The 12,980-nt window shown below is 48.5% G+C and overlaps 1 protein-coding gene across 1 annotated transcript; it reads left to right on the forward strand.

The window, feature by feature from the left end:
- Positions 1–4,650: 4,650 nt before the first annotated feature.
- LOC109782868 (uncharacterized) lies at positions 4,651–6,004 on the forward strand. Its single transcript, XM_020341494.3, has 3 exons — positions 4,651–4,761; positions 5,140–5,470; positions 5,559–6,004. The coding sequence occupies exons 1-3, from the start codon at positions 4,755–4,757 to the stop codon at positions 5,584–5,586; spliced, it is 366 nt and encodes a 121-aa protein (XP_020197083.1). The 5' UTR covers positions 4,651–4,754; the 3' UTR covers positions 5,587–6,004.
- Positions 6,005–12,980: the final 6,976 nt, after the last annotated feature.

Raw genomic sequence — 12,980 nt, forward strand, 5'->3', positions numbered from 1 at the left:
TCGGAGCACTGTAGTTTGTTTTTTCTGAACCTTACTCTGAAGAATCAAGTATTGGTAATTGTGTCGTACACTGAAGTACCTTCTACACCCAATTCTCAGAGGATGTAGATTGGCACATCTATTTTGGAAGGATCATAGTTAGACATACAGAAAGAAATAGCCTGATTCTAGTTCTACTGTTTTTCTACATCGTTCAGAGCTATTGCTTTTTTCCATTTGTTGTTTCAGTTTGGAAGGTAAGCTAACATGGATTCACGGTCAATTAGCACGGGTCTTCTAAGTGAACTATTCATAATCATGGCCCTATTATCTGTGATGAACATTTGCAATTGCTACTAATTTTAGTTTGTGTTGATATCATACTTTGGAATCCGTGGTGTTTTCTTTGTTGCGAAATAATTTTTGTGTTGCTCAGAACGTACTACCTCCATCCTGGTTTATTGGGCCTTCTAATATTTTGTGCCAGATTTTGACCCTAAATTTAACTAGCAAAATATCAATGCATGTTAATAAAAATTACATCGTTGGATTCGTATTTGAACATAGTTTCTAGTGATATTATTTTTTACAACATGCATTGACATTTTATTAGTTAAATCTATGATCAAAATTTGACACTAAATACGAAAGGAACCAATAAACCAAGACGGAGAGGAGATAGTAGGGATTACAACCACGTCTGACAAGGCCCCAAGACCTCCTCTAGACCTGATCCAAGCCAGACAGCGGTTCAGCCTTCTACTAAAGTTTCTACCAAAGTTTGCCATGAAATGATTAGCATATTTTTTACTAGGACAGATATGAATAATACAAGAACTACATTCCTCTATACTATCTTCTCTGATAAAAAACGCATATCTTGATTTACTGGAAGGCTACTCCACTGTAAATCCACCGATACTCCCTCCATTACCCATCTGCCAACCGGTAAGTAAGAGCAACTCCAACACATGGACCCGACACATATTTTGTTTGTTTTTTTGTCTGTTTGGGTCACTCGTCCGCTTAACAGACATGCGACGGACACGCGAGGACGATAGATACACCCAACGCAAAGACATGCGGCGGACCCATTTGTTGCCTCTGCGGCTGGTTCCGCCGGCGAAGCAAGCGCCCGTGCAGCTCGAGCAGGAAGCAGCGGGGCTAGAGTGGACGGGCGCGGCCCGAAGCATGGCCAGAAGCTCGAGAGCGGGCGCGGCCAGGAGCACGGCCGAGCGCTCAAGAGCAGGCGCGGCCGGGCGCGGCCCGAGGTGCGGCCAGAAGCTCGGAGCGTGACCGGGTGAGCTCCCCGCAGCGCGTCTGGACGACCTTGGAGGTCAAGGAGCGGCTCTCGGTCGTAGAGTTCGACTGGCGGCGCACGAGGGAGTAGGCCCCGGCGGTGACGAGCAGCATGGCGCCGCTGTCCCCACAGCAACATGGACGCGGCCGGCACAGAGGACGAGGCCGCCAACACCCCCGCGACGCCCCGCACGCCGGTGGCGACGACCCACCGCCTCGGCCTCCGGTGCCCCGGGGCGTGGAGAGGTCCGGGGCGAAGACGGAGCGCGAGAGCAACTAGGAGGTCGAGGAGAAGGAGAGCGCCGAAGAGAGGGAGGGTTGCGCACCCGTGAAGCCGGCAGGCGAGCGGGCTGGTGACGAGGCGTGCAGAGCTGGCGCGCGGCAAGCTGGGGAGGCCGGGTACGACCAGGCAAGAGGACGGCCGGGCGGCACAGCGACGTGCGCGGGGCCTAGCGCGCGAGGGCAAAGCGGCGTGGGGGAGGCGAGGCACGGGGGGCAGGCCAGCGCCGCTCCAGCTCTCGAGCGGGGTGAGCGGGTGGGTGGGAGAAGAGAGAGGAAAAGGAGAAGAGAGATGAGATGGGACGGGTGGGTGGATGGCAAGTGGGCCAAGCGGCACATGCAACCGGACAGAGGCGGACGAAGAAGGCACGGAGAACGTTCACTTTGTGTCCGCTTTTGACCCAATTGTGCCTCAAGTTTGGGCTGGATATGAGTCTGAACGGACACAAAACGGACAGCAGACGAACGCAGTGTGCGTTTGGGTCGCCCTGTTGGATCGTGTTTATGTCCGGACAACCCAAACGGATAAAATGGGTCACCCGGTTGGAGTTGCTATAATATTGCTGAAGTTTAACTATAGACCCATTTGAATCTGCACCTTCCTTTGCTCGAAATCAAACCTCCTATAGCGAAGGCGTTCGACACCGTCTCCTGGGAATATTTGCTGGAGCTGCTCCAACAGCTAGGGTTTAGTGCGCGATGGCGGGACTGGGTGGCTCGCCTGCTCGTCTCGGCTTCTTCAACGGTCTCTCTCAACGGTTCGGTTGGCCCAAGCATCCTTCATCACTGTGGGTTATGCCAGGGAGACCCGCTCTCCCCCTTCCTCTTCATTTTGGCAATCGACCCACTGCACCACCTCATCACGACGGCGGTAGATCAGCAGCTGTTACATCGCCTCTCCAGGCCGCGACCCGGCGCTTCGTGTAAGCCTATATGCCGACGACGCAGTTATCTTCATAAACCCTAGACGAGAAGAGGTAGATTCTCTGCTGCACATCCTTAGCGACTTCGGTGAGGCAACGGGGCTCTGCATCAACCCGGCCAAATCCACGGTCTCGCTGATCCGTTGCGAGAACATCAACGTCGAGGAGGTGCTCCAGGGTTTTGCAGGCTCCATCGCTCCCTTCCCAATCAAATACCTTGGGTTGCCGGTCTCTACGGGACGCCTTCGCTTGGTCCACCTCCAGTTCATCATCGACAGAATCAAGGCAAGGTTTGCGGGCTGGAAGGGCAAGCTGCTACCGATGGCCGGCCGCCGCGTGCTCGTCCGATGCGTGCTGAGTGCCATGCCGACCTTCGCCCTCACCGTCCTCCGTGTCCCAAAGAAAATTCTCAAGGAGATCGACAAGTGCAGGCGACGTTTCCTCTGGTGCCAGGACGACGAGATTTCGGGCGCCAGCTGCAAGGTCAACTGGCCGGCGGTCTGCGCCCCGACGGAGCAAGGAGGCCTGGGCATCCCTGACCTGCAGCGTTTTGGCAGAGCGCTGCGGCTGCGCTGGCTCTGGACTGCCTGGCACCACCCGGAGCGGCCTTGGGTGGGCACCGAGCTGCCTTGCGACGGCGCGGACAAAGCGCTCTTCGCGGCCTCCACCAGCGTTGCGATCGGCGACGGGGCTCGGGCCTCCTTCTGGCTCTCTCCATGGATCGGCCAGGGCTGCCTCTCGCAGCAATTCCCAAGGCTGTTCAGCTACTCGCGGCGCAAGAATAGATCGGTGCGGGAGGCCCTCAGTGACGACACGTGGATCCGCGACCTAGCCCACGACAACAACCGCCATCTCCTGCCGGACGTCCTCGCCCTTCATCGCCTGCTCCAGGGGACGGACACGCAGCTGCAGCCAGGAGTGCCGGATGACCTGACGTGGAGTAGAGCCAGCTCAGGAAAGTACACAGCGAAATCGGCGTACCTGGCGCAGTTCCAGGGTAGAACGGCGACCCATTTTGACCGTCTGGTTTGGAAGGCCTCGGCGCCGGGAAAAATCAAAATCTTTGCCTGGTTGCTCCTCGGGATCGGCTCTGGTGCAATGACAGACTCCAGCGGCGGGGCTGGACAAACGCTTACTTCTGCCAACTCTGCGTCAGAAACCTGGAGTCGTCGCGCCACCTCTTTTGGAGCTGCCACGAAGCCGGACGAGTGTGGGCCGAGCTGGGACTGTGGCATGGCTGCTCGGCTCTCACCCTGGCCGAGAGCTGGCGCCATGACAGCACCACCGCGATCGTGCAAGGCATCCTGGAGCAGACCCCACACCAATGGCGAAAGGGAGTGCAGACGCTGTGCTGGCTTGCTTGCTGGGAGATTTGGCAGGAGAGAAACCACAGCACCTTCAGGCAGCATCTGCCGTGCGTGGCAGGAATCATCAAGCGCATAAGAGACAACATCGAGCTATGGAGAACCACAGGAGCTGCATGCTTAGAGAGCCCTTTCGGGGACCCCCCTTGAGAGATAAACCCACTCTTGTTTCTAGGGTTTTTTTTCCGTGTGTGGCACTCCCTAAAACTTTGATCCTAGGATCCTCACCACCATTGTTGTTTTCTACTGCTTTCTGCTATGATCAATGAAAACGCCAGCAATTCTGGATCTTTCAAAAAAAAAACCCCTGTAGGCTCGCGAGTGATCATCGGTCACGACAAATGCGAACATCTTGCCCATTGCCGACCCTTCAAACTACTCCCTCCGTTCATAATGTAAGACGTTTTTGCAAGCTAAACTAGCTTGTAAAAATGTCTTACATTGTGAGACGGAGTAGTAGAACTTTTCTAGGAGGACCAGCCCATTCTGTTCGAACTATTTCAAATCAATGTGTCAGTTTCATGATGCGTTGAAGTGGACCGATGGCGTCATGTTGTTTCAGTTCATTTGGACTACCACCATTCGTCGCTTGTGAGGAACTGCGAATCGTCATGTGCGTTTTGAAAAAAGCAAAATCAGTCGATTTTTACTGTCCCGAAAAGAAAGTATTCCAGTAAGAGAATTGGGCGTGAGTAGGTGCAAGAAACCAGAAAAGAAAAGGGTGGCGATCGAGCTCTGAAAAGAAGAAACTGAAATCTGAAAAAGCTGCGTCTGCTGCTGCCTCCAGACTGGAAATTTTGCCATCTGTCCATGAATCATCTTGACCAAAAGCTCCACCGCAATTTCCTATAGAGCCCCGCCAACACCTCCACAACTCCCCGTGGTCAGGGAAAAGAGCAGTACTGGAGAGATGGATGGTATGCTTGAATCTACCCCTCTTGGTTGATCATTGTTGGTTTTCCCTGCTGCTAGTTTGTTCTGCTAGCTATTCGGGTGGGAGTTTGGGCTTAAGATCTCCGGATGAATGTTCTTGCTTTGTTTCCTTTTCTCCGTCTTCTTCACGGTAGAGCGACGCGGTTTCCTTTTGGAGATCTTTTGCGTTCTCGTCAGGTTGAAACGAGTCGCATTCCCTCCGATTTTCCACGACAAAGGCTTAATTTGGGCTTTCTTTTTGTTGCTTGTTGGAGGAGCAGTGGCAACTCGCCAAGTTTCACCTTATGATCTTCTTGTTCTGCTATTTTACTGTCATGCCACCAAAGATTTGATCTTCTTGTTTCTTGTCTGGAACTTTGAAGGCCGCCATCTGCTGGGTGCCGCAGGAGCTGCGAGAGCGAACCAGAACAATGCCAAGATCGTCAAGATGGCGGTGCCCGTGCTGGCCATGCTGCTGCTGCTGGGCACGGCGGCGGCTGTCTCCATGACGGCCGACGACCGGGCCTGCCTCCGCGCCATCTTCGGCAGCCACATGTTCCTGATGTTCTGCGTGCTCGTGAACACCGCGTCCGGCTGTGCCCTGGCGTGGATGGCTGTCACGGCGCCGACGCAGGCTGCCCGGCGCTCGTACGCGGAGTCCACCGTCGCGTCCTTCGTGCTTCTTGCCGTCAATCTGCACTCAGCCTTGTCCAAGTGAGTCTCTGTGGTGCGTTGGTCTCTTAATTCTTCGCTTCTTCTCAAGTTTGGGCTGTGATTAACTTGCGCTCGTTGTTTTCGTCAGCCTCCCGGATGTCAACGATGCTGCCTAGCTTCGCTGCGCGCTTGTTGATGTGCCTGCCGAAGGATCGAAGACGGATCATTTTGGAGCTTGGAGATGCGCCGTTTCATTTCGGAGTACTAAGTTACTAGTAGATGTTTGGAAGATGTTTTATGCCAGTATCGTCGTTGTACCAGGGGACATGCCTATCTGGGCTTTTGTTGTTGTCTTCTTCGTCTGGGTTTTAGACTGTCTGTCTGCTTTAAGTGGGATCCCTAGAATCTACTCCCTCCGACCCATAAAACAAGAGTGTTTTAAACATCAGTGTAGTGTAAAAAATACTCTTATATTATGGGACAAAGGGAGTACGTAATAGTAGTATGAACTTCCATTCGAAAGGGCTTGAATTTGTTCAGCTGAAGCTTTGAACGTTTGGATCTATGTGAGTGAACGAACTTTGATTTTCCGAACCAACTGAGTGACTCTGTTTAGTGTCGTGCGCAGCGTCTCTCATTCCTTAGTCGAGAATAATTTCCAACCAGTAGTTTGGACTCTGTTTTCACTGGGGTTGAGACCGTCTACAGTTTGCTGCAGCAGGTTTGGGTTACAATTCTGCTTCTAGGCCTGGAGCGATACCAAAGCCGAGACACACAAAGTGAAAATAAACATTAGTTGGTTTTGATTCCGAACGACATGATAATCCTGCTTCCATAACAAAACTGCAAGAAGATTCGAATGCAACAAAGTTAGCCATTTCGGGTTACTCATGATTCAGAAACGAAGAGAGAAAAAAAGACACTTCAGAAAGAGATAAATACACTGAATCAGCACTTTAGGTGAGATCGTAGGATCAACCCAAAATTTTTCGTATTTAGACAATTCAAAAAATTCTGAAAATAATTTACAACATACCTGCGGGTTATGTCTACAACTCCCAAAAAAAAAAACAGCTCAAAACTCGATCTGCAATTAGAGATTAAAAAAAGACAAATTCGACTACGAATAGTGTCAGCTTTTGGTGAACAGTTTTTGACACTATTCATATCTGATTTTGTCTTTTTTGTCCTCTAAGTGTAGTTTGAATTGGGAGCTGAATTTTTTTGAGCTTGTACATCAAAGATGGATGAGTGTCTCCAAATTTTTTCATAATTTTTTAACATGTTTTGTATCTCCAAATAGATCGATCTCATTGATCTCATCTAAGGGTAGATCCTATACAAGTCTTCCCTCGTCATAAAACTTGCATTGGGTGACCATTTTATCCACAAACTTGTAAAATACATGTTTTAAGCTATTTAACTTTACCGGGCATGCAAATATGGTCATAAATTTCAGATGTACCCCATGCATGTGTGGCATGTCAGCGTGGCTATGGCCCACCGACAGTGACTAGAACAGGCCAGTGTGATGGCACATGTTATTTTTGGCAGAAACACCCCTCACTTTTTATTTAATTACGTAAAAGCCTACTGGGTCCCACTTGTAAGCACGTGCTGAGAGGGGAGAAATCTCTACTCCTATAAAAGACTCAGTTGATGATGATGGTGTGTCTGCCATCCGTCATTTCTGACCATTAGATCTATATCTAACAGTTGTGAGGTAAGTTGTGACATTTTTGCAACAATAGCCCACTTCTCTGCTCCAATTTACAGAAAACCTCTTATTATCTTGAAACAAACCACATCTCTTTCTCACCTCATCAAAACAACCCCAAGAATTTACTTCGAATGACATAATACTATTTTATTTTGGATCCGTTGCAACGCACGGACATATTGCTATTTGAGAAAGAAAAACGAGTGCCTTGCGGATTCTAACTCTGATGCTCGAGAGTAACACGCATGAGCTTACCACCAAACCACATGCATGTTCCCGCATGGAGGCAAACCGAACTATTTACTTTGGCAACAACTCCGATTGGTGTACAACGAAGACATCTTGGTTTTGTTCCTGCCGTCACGAAATTCATTTGCTCCAACCCGAGAGTTAGAAATCGACACAACACAATTCAATTCAAATATCCTCTAGAACGAGCGCCCGACATCCCTGTTAAAAAAATGTCCATGACCTGCGTGTTAAAGATGATGTCAAAATTTCGCACACCCTCAAAATTGTCAAAACTTCGTAAATTCTTTCAGACAAATCAACAAAAAATTTGTTTGAATTTGAATAAATTTAAATTTAAAATATAGATAAAAATAAATAGTTTTGAGTTAATGTAAGTAGATTCTTTCGGACAAATCACTGATTTTTTGTTTGAATTTGAATCATTTAAATTTGAAAATCTAGATAAAAGTAAATAGTACATAATGAATGTATGTAGATTCTTCTAGACAAATCAACAAAAAAATTGGTTTGAATTCGAATAATTTTAAATTTATAAATCTAGATAAAAATAAATAGGTTTGAATGAATGTACGTAAATTCTTTCAGACAAATCAAAGAATTTTTATTTGAATTAGAATAATTTTCAATTTAAATCTAGATGAAAAAATAGGTTTGAATGAATGAACGTAAATTCTTTCGACAAATCAATGAATTTTTTGTTTGAATTCGAATAATTTAAAACTTAGAAATCTAGATAAAAATAAATAGTTCAGAATGAATGTGAGCAATTGAACTCCAAGTTGGAGGGTAGTGTTTGTCCGTGGCGAGGCCGTTTCGTGTCTTCTAGGGCAAGACTAATTCTCACTACTTCGAGCATGTCCTCTCTCTCCTTGTTTACTATGGGTATATATGTTTTTTTATGCCGACGGTGTCCATGCCAAGCTAGACACGCCCCAATCCAAGTTCTTATGGGAAGGAGCAGGGATCAAATGCAAGTACCATTTGCTGAAATGGGATGTTGTATGTCGTCCGAAAATGCAAGGAGGCTTGGGCTCGACGAACTCTAAGATGATGAATATGGCCCTTCTCACTAAGTGGATTTGGAAGCTTTCCCAGAACGTGTTTGGTCTGTTGGCGGACCGGTTGAAAGCAAAGTACTTCCCTAACGGCACGTTCTTTGAGGCAACGTGTCGTGGCTCGGCCTTCTTGAATGAGATCCAGGCTGTCAATCCTACGTTTACTTTAGGTCCCCAGTTTCACGTTAAGAACGGTAGATCAATCCGTCTTTGGTTGGATACGTGGACGGACAGTGGCCCACTATGGATACACTATCAATCTCTATTCGTGATGGCCACCGACACCGATATCTTGGTGGCAGCGGCAATACACTCCTCGCCTTCGGCCATTTGTTTTAAACATTCTCTATTGCCGGCAGAAGGGATCTGCTGGGCGGAGTTGTGTGCTAGTCTTAGCAACTATATCTGAAGACCAGGACATGATTTCTTGGGAGCTCATGTTTTAGCATCAATTCATGGTCAAATCCCTGTACGCTAGGCTAACGCAAGGGCCGGTTCTGTACATAGCTATGGGCCCATGGAAAGGTTGCTTGCCTCTAAAAATCAAAATCTTTCTGTGGCAAATGTTCTGTAACCGTCTATCCACGTCGCCCAACATCGCAAAGAGGCAAGGGCCCTTTGATGGTTTGTGTTCTGTGTGCGGCGCGGAGGAAGACGCGAACCATGTTTCTTCTGCTGCCACCTTGCTTGCTTTGCGCTGAGTGTGGTGTGCGAGGTTTCGTGACAGCAGTGGAACCCGACTTTCGGAGCTGACCTGGTTAACATTATCCGCGCCCAGCATGGTTCCAACCGTAGGATCATGTGGCGCTGCGTAGGGGCGTTGCTTTGGGCACTTTGGACGATTAGAAACAAAATCATCATCGAAGCGATCTTCTCCTCGCACCCAGCTGATTGTCTTTTTAAACGCCATGTTTACTTGCAGCAATGGACTCCGTTGGCGAAACGGCACGACACTGAAGTTACGCTAACGAGAATGGACAAGATAGGAACATCCGAAGTATTGCGCGTCATTCCTATGGAGGCTTAGTCCCTAGTTATTTTTTACTGTTGAGCCTGCGTGCTCTTCCTGTTTGGCCTCGGCCATGTTCTTTGTTATCCTTTTTTTTACGGAGTGAAAGGGAATTTCATTGCTCAGCCTGGAGGAAGATCCTCCATACACAGGTCCAGTACATTAGCAGGTCTAGATTTTAATCAAACGGCAGTCCTAGCTTCTACTCGGCTAAACATAGCTAGTCTATGCCCAACACAATTTTGGCTCCTACTAATATGAGCAATCGTGCTCCTTTCACCAAGAAGTCGCTTAACTTCAATAATCATCATCGCATGTTTTGATTTGTCGTCTGTCGTCGACTGGATAGCCTGGACGGCGACCAGGCAATCCATCTCCACGTCCACCGGCAATGGTGACCATTGCATGGCAAAGTTGAGGCCCTCCAGACAAGCCGCCAACTCTGCTTGCAAAGGGTCTGCACAAGAAAGTAGGTTTCTGCACGCCGCAAAAATGATCGTTCCATTGCTATCTCTCAAGATCATGCCTGCCCCCGCACCACTAGAAGCGGGACAGTAGGACCCATCGACGTTCAGTTTAACCCGCCCAGGTGCCGGGGCTTGCCACTTGCTGTCCGGTGATGGCGCGGTGTCCTGATGCATTGCCGGTGCCGCCCTCGAAGCGGGCACAAGCACCATCTTGCCCTTCACGTGGTCCCCGTCCGGGCGTTGCTGGATAGCAGCCAGGGACGCTTCATAGCTGTGCAGGAACCGGCATGAGACCTTCACTTGGGTGGCCTCTTTTCATGGACGATTTCGTTACCGATAGTTCTTTGTTATCCTTATGCTCTGTGTTGGCCTTGGCCGTGTAATTCCTACCTGAGCACTGTTATACAGATCAATTCCGTTCCTACCTTAAACCTTGTGATTGCTATGCCTGTTTGTGGGCATTATTAATTTTCGTTTAAAAAAAGGTCAGGGACAACACCTGGGGGCACAAGAGCCAACTACCACTCTACTACATTTTGTGTGTATACGAACGGTACAAGAGCCAACCACCAACTCTCCATTTTGTGTGTATACGAACGTCTGGATATGTTTTGAAGGGAAAAAGGGACAGCTTTAATTCTCAGATTCCAGTCATCTCAACGCCAAATATATGGATGCCGATGGTGAGTGATTCGTGCGGTACAAGCACCCTGGTCGACTGTATTAATTAGGCCAGCTAGCAACTGTGCGATGCAACATATTTAGCAACGCGCAAAACGTGGTAATATAAAGGGCGTTCCCGTTCGTGTGTTCCGTTTGGAGGAAGCGTGGAAGTTTTCCAGGCGCGAAGATATACCTACGATGTGTAATCAATCGTATGATTTCTTGTTTTCTGGTATCGGTTTATGGAGATCACTATCCAGATTATTAAGGGTACATGACCCATGGATAGCAATTTGTCGGGATTTTGTGCTTCTCGGTCGTGCATGATTAGATCAAGGCTAATAGGAGAACGGGGCGTCACTTCGTTGGTTTGGCGCATGAGTTCGCAGCCAAGACACCCACATTAGAGGGCCAATTTTTTTTAAATAATATATATTTTTATATTAAATTACAGAAATATTACGCCGAAAATATTATTTTAAAAAATAATACACCGTCGGCCCGCTGCAGGCCGACTGGACCTAATCGGCCCACAGCAGGCCGACTGGAGGCCCATCTGCTTGCTGCTGGCCGATTGGGCTGTCGGCCACCAGATCAAGTCCAGTCGGCCTGCAGTTGGCCGACAGGGTCCAGTCGGCTTGCAGTTGGCCGATAGGCCTGCAGCGGGCCGACTAGGCTCAGTTGGCCTGCTGTCGGCCGACTGGTGCATGCCACCATTTTTTTCCGAATGATTCCTGGTTTTTTTGTAAAACTATGACGTATTCCGCACAACCCTTTCCCGCCATATGTTCGCGCCAACTATTTCCCGCCACCTGTTTCCCACCACCCATTTCCCGCCAACCCTTTCCCGCCATACCGCAGTCGTTCTTTCCCGCCATATGTTCGCGCCAACTATTTCCCGCCACCCGTTTCCCACCACCCATTTCCCGCCAACCCTTTCCCGCCATACCGCAGTCGTTCTTTCCCGCCATTTTCTCCTCTCTACCTATAAAACCCCCTTCAGACGGAGGTGGATAAGCATTGCAATGTAGTGTAGTTGAGATGTCCCATTATCCTTTCGATCGTAGTTTTCACCCTGGGATGAGCAGGACTCTTCTGAGGCTAGCTACCGATTTCAGGATGGATAATAGGATAGTTCCATGGGACGAACTCACCGGTAGTGACACCATAATGAATGAGTTGGCTCACCAATTACGTAGGTCTGGGTGGCCTGAAAGGACCTATGAGGAGGTACGTAAAGAACTTCTTAGGTTGCATGACAGGTGGAAGAAGGTAGTGGTGCCGAAGAGTGAAACTTTCAGAAGGATTGCAGCAAATAATCCATGTTTATGGACTGAGGAGAGCGAGGACGAAGTTGATATCTTCATGCCGCCGCTTCCGGGTTCTGCGTCGTCGAAGGGCAAGGTTTCTGCATCGTCGAAGGGCAAGAGTTCTTCATCGTCGAAGGGCAAGAGTTCTGCATCGATCGAGGATGACGATGATGACTTCATGTAGTTTTTATGCTGTATGTTGTGAGTTCAGTTACGTACCATTTAATTTAGATGTACTTCTATCTAGTTGTTTGTAATGTCTCGTTGTATGAATATTATGTTCTATCTAAATATGATCTTGTAGTTCGGATAACAGAGTACTAAAATAGAGTAGGCATATGTCTCGTACATAAGAACATAGTCATTTGTCTCATACATAGAATAGACATAAGTCTCACACAGAAATAGATGGTAATGTCTCTACTGATAGATAGAAGCGTCAGTGACGACGTCTGGCCTGGCGGAGAGGCGGATCTCGAATGACAAATTCATCACATATAACTCGGTTTCCTGTAGCAATGCAACTCAACAACCCTTTTCCATTCCCATTCGCTCAGCATTTCTTGAATCTTGCCATCATCAGTTATGTCAATCAATTTTCTTTCCCCAGGGCCATCTGACTGCTTTCTGCTGACGTAGTACACAAAATCGTCTTCCTTCAACCCTTGCTTCAACATGAATTTAGTCTTCAACCAATCAAAAGTGAGGTCCACTTCACTAACTTGCACAACACTTGGAGAAAAGCCTTGGACATGAACAATAGGGCTAAGCACCCATTGAGTACCCTTAGCCATCTGCAACACACAAATCGCATTGAGTACCTAACCTACCCCTTAGCCATACTACCGGAGCACCTACGAAAAATAAAATGTGGGCTGAAATATACCTTTGAAGCGTGCGTGCGAACGAAGAACGACGAACGGCGGCCACCAAACTGCCGGTGCTCCGAGTCCAACGAAGAACGACGAACAACAGCTTCACCTCTAGCACACTGCCCCAACTTCACCACCACCACATTGCAATGCTTATCCACCTCCGTCTGAAGGGGGTTTTATAGGTAGAGAGGAGAAAATGGCGGGAAAGAACGACTGCGG

Source organism: Aegilops tauschii, chromosome 2 (genome assembly GCF_002575655.3).
Source record: "Aegilops tauschii subsp. strangulata cultivar AL8/78 chromosome 2, Aet v6.0, whole genome shotgun sequence".
NCBI lineage: Eukaryota > Viridiplantae > Streptophyta > Magnoliopsida > Poales > Poaceae > Aegilops > Aegilops tauschii.

Excerpts from the sequence above, each read along its gene's own strand:
- LOC109782868 (XM_020341494.3), top strand. Across the intron at positions 5,471-5,558 it reads CTGCACTCAGCCTTGTCCAA|CCTCCCGGATGTCAACGATG; the intron begins GTGAGTCTCTGT and ends TGTTTTCGTCAG.